The sequence below is a fragment of the Cygnus olor genome, chromosome 12 (assembly GCF_009769625.2).
Source record: "Cygnus olor isolate bCygOlo1 chromosome 12, bCygOlo1.pri.v2, whole genome shotgun sequence".
Lineage (NCBI taxonomy): Eukaryota > Metazoa > Chordata > Aves > Anseriformes > Anatidae > Cygnus > Cygnus olor.
In genome coordinates, this window is record NC_049180.1 from 9,537,868 (window position 1) to 9,555,163 (window position 17,296).

At 38.9% G+C, this 17,296-nt stretch overlaps 1 protein-coding gene across 3 annotated transcripts in view; it reads left to right on the forward strand.

Annotated features, from left to right (window-relative positions):
* Window positions 1-17,296, forward strand: part of BEAN1 (brain expressed associated with NEDD4 1) — a 54,523-nt gene that overhangs the window by 24,125 nt on the left and 13,102 nt on the right. For all 3 annotated transcript variants that reach the window (XM_040570713.1, XM_040570715.1, XM_040570714.1), the window contains 2 exons: window positions 12,279-12,488; window positions 15,070-15,211. In XM_040570713.1, the coding sequence (XP_040426647.1) occupies window positions 12,279-12,488; window positions 15,070-15,211 (352 nt within the window). The remainder of the gene's footprint in view (window positions 1-12,278; window positions 12,489-15,069; window positions 15,212-17,296) is intronic.

A 17,296-nucleotide genomic window follows, 5' to 3' on the forward strand; every position in this document is an offset into this window, starting at 1 on the left:
AAGAGCTTTCAGTAGAAAATAGCCCCTTCTTTAACTTTATTTCTGTTACATTTGAGCAACCTGGCTAGTTGTATTTCTCCTTCTTTAAGCAAGTTCGAGGCCTCTGTGCTGTCCCAGAGCCCCCGGCTGTGCCCCCTCTGGGAGCAGGAGGCCCTCAGAGGTCAGTGAGCAGAAGGGTACATCACAGCCCTCAGAGCCACAGCACCCACCCATGGAAACAGAGACACCTCTCCCGGCCATCCAAGGCCTGTGGTTCTACTCCTGCTGGAAGGGATTTTCCCCACGTGTTTAATTGCAAGATCATTATAAGATAGTGTCCAGCACAACAGAGATAAATCCCACTGTATTTTGCTAGTTGTTGTTATTTCTCTCATAAGCCTGGCACACTAGGTTTTCTCCCTTTTATTCCTTTCAGTGCTACATCACTTTCATAAAAAAAGCCTTTTTCAGAATAGCATCCACTTTCCTACAGCTCAAACCCTATTTCTACTGTGTCATATAAAATAGGAGTTATTTTCATGCTGTCAGCTTCTTCACAAAAAAAAAATCATTACCTACTAGTGCAAAGAATAGAAAATTTCAATTTGCTTTTAATCTTTGAATGTCTTTTACATTCCATTGTTCATGCCTAAAAAACTGAATTTGCTCATACCTCCACACCAGAACCGAAGTAGCAGCATATCCAGCTATCTCATGCAAATCCTACCCATATCAGACCAGGTGCATACAATTTACATATCTAAGTTTAGTGACTTCTTTGAAAGGGTTATAAATTCTGATGTGAGCTTTTCACATTGCCCTCATAGTGAAGAACATTCTGAATTGTCTTGTACTGCAGGACTATAATGTAATATATAGCTTTTTGTTAAGGAAAAAAAAAGTGCGTTCAGTTAATTTGAATAGAAGCACCTTACTGGCCTCACTGCGTGAAGCCTCTTGGTCTTATTATGAGTCTACCAATGTAGCTTTTATTTGTAGATAAAAATAATTAAGGCAGATAAGAGGAAACTGAAGTAGAGGGTCAGCTGTTTTTTTTGTTTTGTTTTGGTGGTGGTGCTGGGTTGTTTTTTGTTGTTTTGTTTTCATGTGATTCTGTTTTAATTTATTATTAGGCAATTGTGAAAGTCCTTGTTGTTAGCAAGTACACAGATGAAAATCCCCTTGCAGTCACATGTAATCAGGATATCCAGGAACAGAAATAACTTCATCTTCTATTACAAGTCGTTTATATCTTCCTCTGTATATTTACTCACGCACTTATAGGATTTCCCATCAGCCTAGGTACTAGCTTTTCCACCAAGAATCCTGTATCTTATCACAAATTCACAATTATTTTTTATTTTTTTTCTAATGGGAACAGAGAGATTTCCTGCAGTGATGGACTAATAGCCAAAGGAAGATCATTTTGTCTCATCTGAAATAGCAAATTGTATCCAGAGATGAAATCACAGTTACTTGATAAACTAAATGTACCACACACATCTCTTTGATGTGCACACCACAGCCCTGAAAAAGGTGGAAATTGGTTGTTACTCCTCTGTGTTGTTCCAAGCAGTATCCTTAAAAAGCTTTTATTTAGGTAGTCCATCTAAATTTATTTAGAACCACCCCTGCAGGACACACACATTGTCTGAGACTGAGACATTTTCTGGTCCCATTTGTTCAAAATGCTACAAAAACTGCCTGGGCTTAAAATCAGCCTGAATTTCAGTTAAGGCTTTGTCAACCGTGCTCAGTGGGCGTCACACAGATTCTAACCTACAACACTGTTCATTGCAAAGATCTATAAAACTTTTGTACATCGAAATTTAATCAACTTCCCCATAGCATACAATTATTTAAATAGAGTCTAACCTAAGAAAGTGTGCTCACAGCAAAAGGCCAAGTTCATGTCCTAGCCTTACTCTTTGTATTACTTTCTCACTCAATCTTGTTCGGTAGCAATGCAGAACAATACTCACAGCTATTTCTACTTTCTTTACAAATACTTTTTTTAAAGCCTCTTTGAAAATAATAAATAGCTTAGTTATAAGAACAGGGAGAAATAACCACAGCCTGCATCTCTTACTGCCTGGAGAGAAATTGGTGCAGCACACACAGATGTTTCTGATGGCATTTGTAAATATCAGCCCCTAACACATGCCTTCTATTAGGGGAAAAACTGAGGACTTCGGTCTTCCCAGCAGACAGGATGGTGTAGCTACCCACTCTAGGTGCTGTCAGCATTTACCCTATGCTGAAAGTAGCCTTGGATACTCCATTTTATGTTTAAAGTATGCACGTTAAACACTGCAGGTTATATAGGAAGGCGAATAAATAAATAGACTTTCCTAAATGCCACACTTTTTTTTCCTTTTTTTTAAAGAGGAAAAGTCTCAAAGAGGAACCAGCATTGTATTTTTTATGAGAAAGAACCATGCAGAACCTATTAAACAAGCTATATATGGAAGGCAGCAGAGTGCTGTGCTACTCCAGAGAAACACCTGCCTTTCACCTGGGGAGAAGTTACGTTCTGCAGCCGTTCAGGGCTGCCAGTCCTTGAACTTGGGAGTGGGTCCCAAGTTCTTGAAGTGGGAGTCCTTGCCTCCCACTTGAACCTGACTCAGCTCTGCAGGCCAAATATGACTACGGGACAGGGCTTAATGCAGGACGTGTACTAAGCAGCCCCTAGATACTGATTGGCTATATCATGAGTCCTGTACTCTGATTTACCAATCCTCTAACTAAACAAGTCTTCTATAGTAAACAACTGTGTTTTTAAATAAAGGGATTTTAGCCCCCAGGTTTTACAATAGTAATGTCTGAGTAATGTAATTTCTATACATCTTTTAGTGTCCTTGAATTTTCGTGGCTCCTTTAGCAGCAAAGAGGCTAGGTGATTGCAACCACCCCATGAATCAATATCTGGTTTGCTATTATTGACATTCCTGCAGCTGTCTAAGCAGAAGTCCTTGACAAAATCTGAGTGAGTGAAATAGCTTCTTAATGGTACCTGAAAAAGCCTTGATTTATGCGGGCAGATACTGCTGTAGCTTTTACAGATACATACGATAATCTAAGTCCTACTGTAGGCTTTGTATGCTCTGGGACATCAACACTATAATTCATATGGAACTGCCTAACAACACTACGAAGCCGTTTTAATTACTTCAGAGTCACCTTAAAAGGAAGACAGAGAGATATATTACATACAGCAATACATCTTCAAGTAAGATCTTTCGATTCCAGCGTCTGTTAGCTGATTTCTCTCTTAGCACCCAGTGCCTTACATAACTAGCTAGTTCAGTATTTTCATTGTAATTATTTTCTACACACTTAACATCAATCCTTACTCTACTTTTTTTTTTCTGGTAGATTATTACTATTGAAGACTAGAGGTGAGGATGGAATAAGAAATATGATCATTTTTATAGGATAAGTCCTAAATAAGCAGCAGCACATAGCCAAAAGCTCTCTAGGAGACTCAAGGTATAATGTGGATAGGACTCCTGAAGCCCAGTTAGTAGTTTACTCTTAGAGCTCTGTTGCAGCTGTTTATTAGCTCTTTTATTGCAGCTCTTTATTAGCTGTATTCCAGAGTTTCAGGTCACATGAGCAGGTCAGATTACTAACTGGTTTAATTTAAAAAAAAAAAATCTTAAATATGGAAAGTAAAGTTTGTGATGAATTGAACTTTTCTCTGTGAAAGTTTTGCCTTTTTGGACCCCTCCCTCCCCACCAAATTAATTGGGTTTCCTGCCTAAAGGTCCTCTTTAGGTCGCATCATAGTTCAGACATAGCTCAACCTCCCCAAGAGAAAACATGAAACTCCCAGATCACAGTTCAAGGAGACACACTGCTGAGGTAATATAAAATATATACATATTTTTTTCCAACTACAGTTCTTCAAAACTTTCCATCTCAGAAGAAAAAATATTATTTTGCTACTTCCCCCCCAAAAAAAAAATTCAAAATAAAAAGTTTATATGTCAAAATAACAGAAATTATCATAATATAAAAATTACTGCTTTTACCCCAGATCTAGTCACTACCAGCCAAAGTTGGATTTGAGCTCAGGAAGTAACTTTACCATAATGGGTAAAATAGGATTCTCATCATACTTATTTCCAAGCACTAATATGGAGTTTCTGAAAAAAGTAATAGCTTCAGGTCCTGCTTATAAAATTGTATTAGTTCAAAGGTGTTTCTATATGAGAAAATAGGGGAATAAATACATTGTCCATCCTGAAGTGGGCTGTTTTACCTCCAAAGTGATTTGTTTCACTGCAATGGTATTTATCATGTTGATAAAATAGACCATGGATCTGAAAATTGGAAGATTTTTCCTGTTAATTTGAAACAGCACCTATACATGCTGCTGTGACATCAACATAATACCCTAAAGCCACAGCATCTGAAAAGATTTATTTTCTGAGCCCTTATGCAGCCACATTCTCTTTGCTTCTGACATTCCCAATTTGCAGGCTGCTGGTGATCCAATCTTATTCATTCTGGCTCTATAATAAGGATGTCAATGCAAGAAGAGAAAAGTCATTATCTGATACCCAGCAGACATGATAAAAAGGCAGAGTTAGATATCTCAGAGGAAAGGCCACCCTTTCTGCCTTGGATGAGCTTCTCAAGGTCATGGGCAGCTTTTGTACCTGTAAATATGATCCAAACTCACTTGAAGCTGAGTGCATCAGATAAAACTGAAATGCTCCTACCACACAGTCTCATGTTCTGAATAAGGATTTGTTGTTTTTGTTTTTTTTTTTTAACTATTAATCAGTACAAGGCTTTAATTATGATTAGAACATATATATGAGAAAGATCAAAGGCAATGTTAGCTGTAGAGAAACTTAATCTAAATTTACAGGTTCTGCCTGCTTAATGGCATAAATATGGGTTTGGGTTATGCTAAGAAACCTCCCACAATAGCAATAATCAGGCAAGACTACATAACCATTTGTATACAAAGATCTTTACCTCAAATTTAAAAATAATAATGAGAATCGTCTGGCTGTGGGAGCTGTTTAAATGTCACAGTTGCAGCAACTGACAGCAAAAATATATTTATTCTTTGACTTTGTCAAATAGCTATTATGTTTTAGAAGATAAGCTACCATCAAGCACAAGCTAATGGGCTCTCACAAGCAGTTAAGTGGATGAAATAGTGTGAGCTACAATATACATGAGCTAATTATATCGACTAATCTTTAACTTACAAATACATACACCATACAATGCCCTTTACAAGCCACGAAAAGGTATGAGTTTGAAGCAGTACCTATGCAGTTATTGCTGAATATCAATTGTAGCTTATGAAGCAGATTAGTTTTATGCATTCAAATCAGAGAAACATACAAACAGGACTGCAACATGACTGGGCCCCCAGCTGCACACAGCAGTAAGCAGCATGAGAGAGAATTTAATATGCTCCTGGGCCTCCTGAACCAAGAATTCTTTTTTCCCATACTATTTATATGGCTCTTGTAAAACTGATTTATAGTGGGGGCAGTTTCCAGATTATTCTAGTCTTCACTCATTTGCTCAACTGCAAGATAACAAGATAAATGCAGAAGGACCAACAACAGCCTTGCCTATTCTTCATGTCATCATCAGTTCCTGCTAACACTATTGAAAATCCTAAGGTAGCAGGTCTTATCTGCTCGTTCTCTGTAACATGGGAAGAAAGTGATGCAGTCTTCCCATAGTTGAATTAGTACATAACCAGTGTGCTGAGAGGTTTTATTCTTTTGGTGCTAAAAATGCAGAGATGTGAATTTGCACTGTAGCCTGACAGTCTGCACTACTGGATAGCTTTAAGATGGCAAGAACCCAAACAAATGCATCCAGGTGTGAAGGCAGTGCCACCTAATTCATTACAGTTGGCATAAGCCATTGCCACAGCCAGACCTACAAAACCTCTCCTTACAATCACTCACCAACTCTCCATCTTCCAGATCTTAATGACAGCTCCAACCTCACTGTACGTTCTCAGTTTTTAACTCTTTCTGAGCCCCCGGTTATTCCTACCTGAATGCATTTGCCATCACATCTTTTGTAGGACCTAAAGTAGATTGCAAGAAGTTATTTGAGAACATGACTTGTTTCTTCCCTATCCAAACTGGTCAGAATCAGACAGGCAGGACAAGAGTGAGAGCATGGTGTTTTCCTCTTCTATAAAGGACAAGGGGGCAGGGGAAAGAGAGGCATTAGGCTCCAATTTTATCATTAAGCACAACTCTTTACCAGGGAGTCAGAAGAAAGCATAGATCCATCAAAAGTGATTCATGGAAAATGTGCCAAATATCATGTCTGACAGAACTGAGTTGTTCTCATAGGCATTTACTTTTATGGAATAACTGAAATGTTTTCACTACAGCCAGGGATTGGAAAGGTTAAACAAAAGAAAAAAATAAAAGCTTGTTAAATTGCCATTCCATTTTAAAATGGCAGGTTGTTTGTACAAAAGTATGAGTGGAACAAAGTATAAATGTAAATCAAATGCAGACCAGATTTAGATCTGGAGCTGCTCTTGAGTAATACTGATAACCAAGGTAAATCCCGTAAGTCGGTGGCATCCTGGTGTTTATCTAGCATATGTGAGAGTTTCCAACCTTCCTTATAATCCAAAAGGAATAACTTTGAATCCAGACATTCTTTTTTATTTTTAGGATTTAGCTCTTGTGGGGCATCTGCATTCAGTGACTTCAGTAATATTCCTTTCTCCCTTGCTACAGTGATGCTCTGTACAAAACCAATGTCTATGATTCAAAACCTTTTTCAATTTTTTTTTTTTTTTGCAATGTGCCTACCTTACTCATTTTGTGAGCTCCTGTCTGGAAGCTACAGGAATAAGGAGCATGATGGCAGCCCGATAGCAGCTGCAGCCAGAGGCCTATTTCACAGTCAGCAGTGAGTGCCTAATCCAATAGGTCACTCTTGGCCAGACTAAATCACCTTTGAACAGGAACTGTTCAAAAATGCAGAATCAACAAAATCTTCATCACTTTCACTAATTTAGTTCACCTGTGGGCCTCACCAGGATCTCTCAGCTCCTTCTTGCCATCTGTCAATCTTCTCCCATTGATAAAGAGGCTGCATATTCCAAAACTGTCCCAACCAGAGAAAAAATAATTAAATGAGGCAATCAGAAACATGCTTTAAATTGCTTTGCTGTTTGAAACACCTTATCGCGATCACTTAAAATCAAAGCATACTATGCACTATCTTCTACTGAGCTTCGTCCTACTTATTTCCAGCCCCGTATGCTTTTGTTGATTTGATTTGTTGAAGATAATAGGAGCTAGATCACTAACCCCAAACAGCTTATCCTAACCTGTGGTGTACAAGTAATACAACATTGTTCTGTCAGCATTTCAGTTCTAGTTCAGCAAGTAATTACCAAACCTATTCTGTCTTCAGACTAAGCATAATTGAGCCTGCCAGGGATGTAGAGGTAGATGATTCTGCACACAAAATCCTTCCAGTACAATGAATGAGCACTTCCTTGCGAGCTGTTCGTACAAAATTCAGTCTGGGAAGCAAAACCGCTACTAATAAAGGGCTTTATCTGGAATGACCCAAGCTCCCATGACTGCATACCAAGACATTTCACTCTGACAAGATCTGACCCAACTGAAACTACATTACTTACCACTGAGTTAGAAAGGAGTAAAAAGTGCCCCTTCAAAGCCAGGTTAATGAGGAGTAAAAACAAGACTACATGTACCCCAGAAGTCCAGTCGTACTGCACCTCCTTCAGCTACGTGGAATTACTCTAAAACTTGGTTGACTGAGATGGCAGGATCACTGGGTAAAATATGATAATGTCATATTTAAGGGATTTTGCAGATGGATAATTTACTGTGTAACAGCAAATGGAGAGTGTGGGCAATTTTCCGCTAGTATGTTCATACTACATTAAGTGTTTGCTCAGCTATATGCGTCCCTAGCATTGTATTCACAGCTGCACTTGCAACTATGCACACCATTTGCACCATGTCAGGTTACACAGCTCCTATCACCAGATAAAAGCAATGGTTTGGGCATACAATATAATTCATATTTAGAGGACTAGATATAAAGTATTTACATTTATGCATGCTTTGTTTACAGTTTGAAATTTTGTTGAAAAAATAAAGCTGGCCTCAAAGAAAAGGTTAGCAATCTGCTACTACTATTATATTTATGGACTCTACATCAATTTACAGATACTTCTATTCTGAATAAAAACCTATAGCATTTTTTATAGAGAGAAATACACAGTTTATCAAAAGAAGAGGTATTTGGATAAGAGAATAAAAGTGTATGAGACATTCTTTGCCCAAATAATATAAACGTCTTTTGACCCCCAAAAAATTCAAAATGAAAGATTTTATGTGAATGCAGGGTCTGTTGTCATTAGTCACTTAATCGATTCCTATTGTAGTAAGCCAGTGCAGCTACTCAGAACAGCAAAATCTGGAAGGCTTACAATGTCAAATTGAAAATAATACCAAAAGAGAAGTTTATCAACCACATATTGTTTTAGGAGCTAGGCTAGGGGAGTGATTCATTCCTCCTAATAAGACCAATATTGCAATATAACCTGTCTCTGCCAGAGACTTGGTTCAATTAGATTAAGAACATAAAAAGAGAAAGATTCGTGCAAGCGAGAAACAGGAGATAAAATAGACAAGACTTGGAACAGCTAAGGAAGTCCTGAGAATGTGCTAGATAAACGGGCTGTCTTGTAAGAAAAAAATAATCCTGAAGTACAAAAGGAGAGTACAAGCGAGTACTTTCTATGTGAAGTCACTACTAACCCATTACATTCCTATAAAGCAAAACAGGACCCAGTGTTAGTGCTCACACTGAGTGGTAACATAAGTATCTCCAGAACAGTTAACATGTTCAGACACAAGCTGGCTTCTCTAGCTAAACAATGTACTAAAAAATAAAATTATTTTCTTTAGGAAGCCTCCTGTTAACAGGACTGTTGAGAAGTTGTCTAGGTTTCATAAGATCCGTAAGCACTCACTTGCAGCCTCTCTTCTTTCCCACTGAACTTGCTGGGAAATTTGTCACCAGCCCATTTCAGTGCTATTTGACTTCAGCTGAACACTACAATCCCAGTAGCGTCTGGTGGAACCTCATATCTCAGGTTTATGTTCTCATCATGATGGGAATAAAGTTGATTCTTCCCTTTTACCGTTGCAAGTCAGCCAAAATTACCAGTAAGTTATCTGCTAGTGCTTTCAATTCATCTTCAGAGGTGTCAGTTCCTTGATACAATGCTTTGTAGAAGCTCAGCACATTTCTTGGCTGTGTATCTTAATTGCTCATAAAGATTCTTAGCCAACAGTCAAGTGCTTACAAAAAAATTAAAAAACCAACCTACTACGTGCAAATTCCTCAGTTTGGTTTATATTTCTAGTCAGTTCTCTCAATGTCAAGTGTTAGCCAATGATGATACACATTGGCTTGAAGCCATCATCTTCTTTTTAACTTACTGTGACTGCAAGACACCAAGTTGTATGTCCCAAAGGGAAAGAGCTGGGAAAACACTGCTGCAAACTATCTGCTAACAACTATCCATGTAAAAAGCACTTTCAAAAGCATGTATTTACTTTACAGAACATGCAAAAGAGCAAAAAATTGTTAGCTTCAGTTTCTGTAGCAAACAAATTATTTATCTGTTCAACAGGCATATAGCCAGATATAAAAATATAACCATGCTCTATTTGAAAACTAGTCTCGATAGATATATATATGCATCTCTAATAATTAATAATTTCTTCCATCAATAAAATGCTGTTTTACTCCAAATGCTGCTTACACCCTGAGCAGCAAACATGAGGGATTTTTGTTTGATTGTTTGTTGATTTGTTTTGGAGGGGTGAAGGGGTTGGCTTTTTGTTGTTTCCATTTTTTGTTGTTTTGCATATGCTGTGAATTAGAGCTGTAGTGGGTTACAGGATGGGAAAACGTGAGCTTATTGCAACTTGTTTCCAAGACCTAGGTCCAAATTTGGTTACCCTTACTACCTGCCCAAGCTTTTTGCACAAATAAACACTAAAAAGCCTCTTTTTTTTTTTTTAAGTGGGGATTCCATCTATCCACTGAAATCCCAAATCCTTTATCCTTTTATTCTACCATTTACCTCCTTTTTTCCATTAGCAATGCAGTCTACCAGAAGTACACAATGGGTAGGTGTCCTGGTTTCAGTTAGGACAGAGTTAATTTTCCTCCTAGTAGCTGGCAGGGTGCTATGTTTTGGATTAGAATGAGAAGAGCGCTGATAACATGCTGATGTTTTAATTGTTGTAGAGCAGTGCTTACACCAAGCCAAGGACTTTTCAGCCTCTCTCTGTCCTGCTAGCGAGCAGGCTAGGGATGCAGCAGAAGCTGGGAGGGGACAGACCCAGGACAGCTGACCCAAACTGGCCAAAGGGGTATTCCATACCATCTGACGTCATGCTGAACAATATATAGGGGTGGCTAGCCGGGGTGGAGGGGTGGCCGGCTGCTCGGGGATAGGCTGGGCATCGGTCAACGGGTGGTGAGCAATTGCATTGTGCATCACTTATTTCGTACACATTATTACCATTAATACTATTATTATTATTATTATTGTTGTTATTCTTTTCCCTGTCTTAATAAACTGTCTTTATCTCAACTCACAGGCTTCACTTTCCCGTTTCTCTCCCCCATCCCGGAGAGGGAGGGGGGAGGGTGAGCGAACGGCTGTGTGGTGTTTGACTGCCAGCCGGGCTAAACCACAACAGTAGGCTACACATTTTTAGAGGCTATTGTTAATTGTCACAGTTAGCGGACTGATTCTGCTAATCACCCGAATATTTAACACTGTGTCATGACCACCACTTAGCCACTTCTAGATATTAGTCACCTAACTAATGTCAGGAGCATCAGAAACAGTCCATGACCAAAAGAACTGTAAAACATCCTAGTCAGGTGTTCCAGGTGGACAATTATCTTCAAATTCATTGTAAAGATCACTAAATTTTTTAATCTTTATTTTGAAGCTCACTAAAATCTATATTTAGTAAATACAAGAGCAGTTTAGATGGAAATAAAGTAAATATAGTCTTGTAAAGATAATGAAACAATCAACAGAGACAGATGGTTTCCAACACTCGGGCTGAACACTTGCATCCTTACGCAGTATGCTTTGCCGTGGTCTAAGAAATTGTGGTTCTGGTTGGGAGCCAGAAGTGTTCTTGCAGTCTTTTTTTTTTTTTTTTTTTTGTAATTAAAAAGTAGAAACAAATAATATTGTCATCACACATACTCTCCTAGTGGGACAGCTCCAGTGGACTCCATTAACCCTTTACATAAGCAAGGTCCAGAACAACTTCTCCTCTTCCTAAGTACAAACTTTGTTTCTCAAAGCTCTGCTGCCTTAGGCAAATGGGCAATTCCTGCATTTTCTGGTAAGTTAAAAATGTTCTTTTGCGGATTTCCAGCTGTGTAAACTCATTTTTATCTCCTTGAAGAACACATGCTAGTGTAAATTTATCAGATATGTAGGCAAAATACAGCTAGTTTTTACTAGGATTATGCAAAAACATATGTAATATAGAAAACTTAAAGAAACAACCTACTTATGCACATCTCTCTCTGCCTCAATACCTTCACCCTTATTCCACACAGAAATGGCTGAAGAGAAGACTTTGAGTTGGCATATCTGGCAAGTGAGAGGACCCCCTTTTTAAAGGCTGTTCTCCAAGCCACGACTCTCTTCCCCTGTCTGCTCCAAAACAATTTCCTGTAACGCCGACCCATCCCTCAAACTAAAACAGGCCCCATGCTACACAGGCATGCTCCTTTTTCACTCTTGCCCAAAACTTTCTCTACAAAACCCCGCAGTTTTTCCATACCTGGTAACAACATCTGATTCCTTTCTTCTGCTTGGCATTGAAATTTTTGAATTTTAACATTCTTCCCTGTGCACTGAGGTTCTTTCAGCATCAATCAATTCATGATGTAACGAATCTTTCCAGAAATAAGCAAATTGATCATTATGCAGCGTACATCATTGACTCCAGCAGGCTATTCCCCATAACACGGGAATGATTGCACACTGAATCCCCCATAGTCAGTTACTTAACAGCTCCACAAATCGGTCTAATAAATGGGTTATCCATAAAAGCAAGAATTTGTACAATGGGTCTGGCTGAGGCTGTCTCCAAGTGCTTTGAAAAAAATCTTTACTTTGGGCGTCTGTATAACCACACTTCCCGCATTTCTCTTTTCACAACTGACACATTCTTCCTCTCTCTGCTGTGCAGAAGTTCACTTGAACCAGAGCAGCCCAACCAGTGAATTCCCCAGCTACAGTGAAAACGGAAATGATACCAGTTTGCTTGTTTCACCCCTTCTGGTGGCTGGAGTAGTGATTGGCCTTGTGCTATTTCTCTCCTGCGTTACAATCATTGTTGGCAGCCTGCGAAAGGATGGACGGTTAAGGCACCCCCACCAGAGGAGAGACACTGTTTATGGTAAGACAGTTATAGCAAGATAATGCTTACCTTTATTAACATCTGGTGGTAAAGGCAACACAAAACCCAACCACTGCGGAAGGGATAAAAAAAAAGAGTAAACAGTTATGAGGAACAGGTGCCAGGCAGCTTTGCAGTCTAATATCATCCTTGTGCTGGCCCTCAACTGATGCAGCACAAGCCCCACAGTTGCTGGTTAACATGAACGAGGCCAATGCCAACAGCATTTCTTAAACAGCATATTTTTCCTTGATACACTGCATGATTTTTTCTCCATCACTGGACTCCTGATAGCTTATTTTCATATCCGTTTACAGCCATGGTACAGCATATAAAGTAATTTTGCTTTGTTGGAAAGCCAGGACTCCCTCACTTGTGCAGTGTGCACCAAGCTACAGCAACAATTCGGCAACTGCCTCCTTTCTTACCACAGAAGTTAAATCTGGGTATAAAGAGAACAAGGCATCAGAATGTCATTACACAGACAATCGCCATCATCGTTAAAGAGACTGGTTTACTATTAAATAAGTCCTTTTTTTTTTTTTTCTCCCTGACAAAAACCCTCCATACTTCAGAAGGATTTGGAAATATGAAGGTGCGATTTTATATTTTGGGCCAATATGGGGTTTGCTGACTGAAGTTGAAGCCACAGAGTCAAGAAAATTACAGAATCAGATTCTTTCTATATTAAAGAAAAAACAGTTACAAAAAGTTACTTTGTAAGCATTCAGCTAGTGAAAAAAATGGTGAATGGATTCATGAGTGGAGCATCAGCAGTTTTTGTTATCTATGGGTTTGCTCTTCTATCTGCAGTTTGTTACGAGCACACTTATTTGCATATCTTTTAATTTTCTTATTTATATAGAGAAGACAATAATACCATGCTGTTTTAAAATGCGTTGGATCAGATCTTGATTTCACTGAGGTAAATCAAGTATCCACTGAAGTCAATTGGACTTCATTTAATTACTTGGAGCAGGCTTTTTTGTTTCTAAAAGAAACATTTTCTGGGATCAATATGTCCACTCAAACCAGGGATTTTTTTCTTTTTTTTTTTCTTTTACTTTTTTCAGAAATATTTATCCAGATACATGAATAATGTCTGTGTTTTGAGACTAAAGTTTAAACCCCAAAAGAAGTGATGCCAACTCCACTAGTAACGTACTAGGGGGAGGAAACAAACAAACAAAAAGAATCCCCACAACTCTACTATTTTTGTAACATCCTTTTGTCCTATTTTTCAGCAGCTAAACTTGGGATTAAATAGTTAAACACAAACTGGAGTTAATTTTACTCATGAACAGCAATATTTTGGCATGACAACATACCGAATACTGGGATCCAATCACTACAATCACTAATTTGCTGCTATGTTAATTTCACCACCTTTAAAGTGCCTGAAGTCAGGCCAAAATGTAAAGGACCATTTTCAAACTGCTTCTTAGAAATAACAATACTGCAGAAATGAAAAAAAGAAAGGCATGGTGACATTTTCAGAGATATTCAAAAGAATAATCTTAAACTAAACTGTGCCAGTCTGCCTAAAAGAAAATTTTCCATTAGCACACACCATCCTAGTGTCTCAGCATGCGTCCCCTGGCCAGAATGGGATCAGCGGGAGTCGCTGTGAAGCTGGCTCCCTTCATTTGTCAAGCAAAAGGAATGCACAGTGCGTGATAGACTCAATTAGCCCTGGTAGAATTCCTCGAGCATAAATTGGCAGAGGTGAAAATTGCCAGGAGGAGGTAGAGCCAGTCCAAGGATGGCAGGAACGAGTCCTGCCCTTTGCCCTCTGCTCAAGAAGCACTGCTCTGACGGCACTTGAAAAGTTGGCCCTGTCTCCAGGTGCCATTTTAAAGCACTGAGGGAAAAGGAAGGCTCACTGTATGTGAACGAGTGGGAGATTTGGGAAGTGCCGTATTTCCACAATTCAGGACATTCTTACAGAGATCGATGTTGACTGTCACGCATTAACTATCATCACAGATACACGATAGCACTAACTGCTTGGTATTTCTACAGCTATGACACTCTTGTGTGAAAGTATTAAGAAATCCCTGCAACAGATAGCAGGATAGTTTTTTGTAGTATTTGCCATTTTTTCCTCTTTTCCTGTGAGCATTTTTAATAAGAACAGCACTTCCTTAAGACAGGTATACTTACAAATCAAGCACCTAAGCCTGCTTTTAAACAGCATCACAGCACTGGCCAGGTTGCAATGTACACGGCTCCTGGGAACTTCAGCAATCTTGCCAATGCTTGAAGTTGCATGCGACTTACACTCCTTCGAGGCACAACAAGAACTCAAGAACTTTAGACACCAGCATCTCTTAGGATAGTGCTAAATATATGGTCCCTGTGCCACAGCCCAAAACGCTGCCATTCACCCACGGGTAACAGAGGCTTGCTCTAAAAGGAACAGAAATGTCCTGTAAAAGCTGATTGCTCAGAGTTAACAGCAATTCTGCCTCAGATAGGTTTTATTTTCTGATTTACGGACGTGTTATAAACACTGATACTGTCTCAGAGAATCCATCATGGAGGAAAAAAAAAAAGCTAGAATTATCTGCTTGTTTTCCAGCTCCAGATGGCTTCTCTTACGGTGGCTCTTTTGGGGAGCTAAGATCCACCTGCATGGAGGAGTTCCCCCCAGCTTTTGATTTTGGTTCCTATCTGGATACGCTGTCTCAGGTCAACATCATGTATCCCGACTCACCACCACGGTAAGCACTCTTCTGAGACTCTACGTGTTTTATAGACCTGCACTTGCAAAGCCTGTTGAGAAAACTAAAATTGCTAGACCTACATCCACTACAAAAACACAGGTCATACAGATGCTAGATACAAACAGACTTGGTTTAGTTCAAGTTCTCCATAGTAGAATATGTCCTTACTAAGTAAAGGCACCTGTACAGGCATGTATCATTTACTGGTATTCATATTAATGTTGATCATACTGATGGCATATTAATGAAAGGCATGCATAAAGTTGTCTATTAATTTTTTTTTGAAGAAAATTTTTTGAAAGTCAAAGGTTAGCGTCTTGAGGAGAAAATACATTTTTTTTCCAAGAAGAAATCTCCAGCCTTGTTTTTGTACTATACTGTTATTGCCTCCAAGAACAAGGAGTGCCTCAGTTGGTGTCCATCAGAGTAGTGCCCAACCCACATTTTACTATCGTCAGGTTAAAGGAGACTTCACATTTATACCCCCTCAGAATCAGAACAGAATTGAACCCATTTAACCACTTAAACAAGTTTCCAAGTAAGGAGTATTTGCTCCTGTTCCATGCAAGCGATATTCCTCTCACCAGCTTTATTTCACTGCCTGCATGGATGCAGAAGCCCTTTAATTTTTCCTCTTCTCCATGTACCACTACCCACTCACAATTCCATAATGCTTGCAGAAAATGATTCTGAAATAAGCAACCAACATGAAATGGACTTTGGTTTTTACTGTTGTTCTTCACACACAGTTAAAAGTACAACCATGTGAGAGCAGGAGTCAGTCTGCTCAGAAGAGTTTCTGCCTAGAGTGCACTGCTATACATGTGCACAGAAAGTCTAGGTATCTAATTAGTAATCACAAAACCAGAAAAATCATCATGGACATAATTTAATTGCAAAAAGTAAAAAAAGTAAATCCAATATGCCTAGAATTCAGATACTCACATATGCTGAAACACTACAGATTGCATCCACAAATTAGTATGTAAAACCATCTCCATCATCTCTTACCTGTCATTTGAGTGCAAAGCTAACAGCCATGATTTGACAATTTAACGAGCCCCACATGCCACACAAAAATAAAAATAGCTCTTAATAAAATACATTTTAAAAGATACTTAAACTTTTAAGTTATGTTTACTACTGGCCTTAAGACAGCTCAGATAAGACTAAAAAAAAAAAAAAAAAGTGCACAAAGCCTCTCTAAACCTCTCCCTAATTTCCAGCAAGTCTCTCTTCTCAGTCTTCTTGTTATTCTAGCAGGACGCAGAACTGAAGTAAACATACTGTTCTGACACACCTAGTAATGGTACTTAACCTCCTAATTTGGCATTCTTCATTTCATAGCAGTATTTTGTGAAGGAGGAAATCTACCTTTTTAGCTGTTTAACTCAGACCTTCACTGTGGAGCCATAGTTGCCTGAATTTGTAGCATTTTTGTAGGAAAAGGGTGTCCTTTCAATATCAGGCAATTGTAATTGCCTGGAGCAGCAACACAACCAGAAGAGGCTCGTTCCAAATAGAGTTATTCCAGAAATTACAGAGCATCCCCTTCTGTATTTATGACTGATTTCATACATTTAGAGGATACAAGAATTGCCCTCATGAGTGACAAAAGTTGTTCTTCCAGCCATCTATATACCATCGGTGTGCCCCATGCACCCTGAGTCCATACATGAAGGAATTCAGTTACTCCCTCCAAAGAACCAGGAGAAATAGCATTAAATAGAACATTACTTCAGTCTTTCTGCACTGCTGTATCTTACAAACAGCAAATAATGGCTGGTCGGCATTTTTTTTTCTTTTAAGCAGATTCTGTTTTGAGTTAAACCTATACACATAAGACCAAGCCCTTTTCTGACTGCATGTACACATAACCAATATGGAGAAAAGAGGAGAAACTTTTTTTCTGTGCTTGCTTTAACAAGGTCACAAAAAGTGGCTATGAGAACTTTCCTGAGCGCTTCTGGGATCGCCAGAACAGGGAAAGCAGGTAGCAAGGACACAAGCATTAGGTGACTAGCATATGAAGCAGGCCTTAATAACAGCTCTTCAGAAGCAACCCAGCAGTATGAACATAAG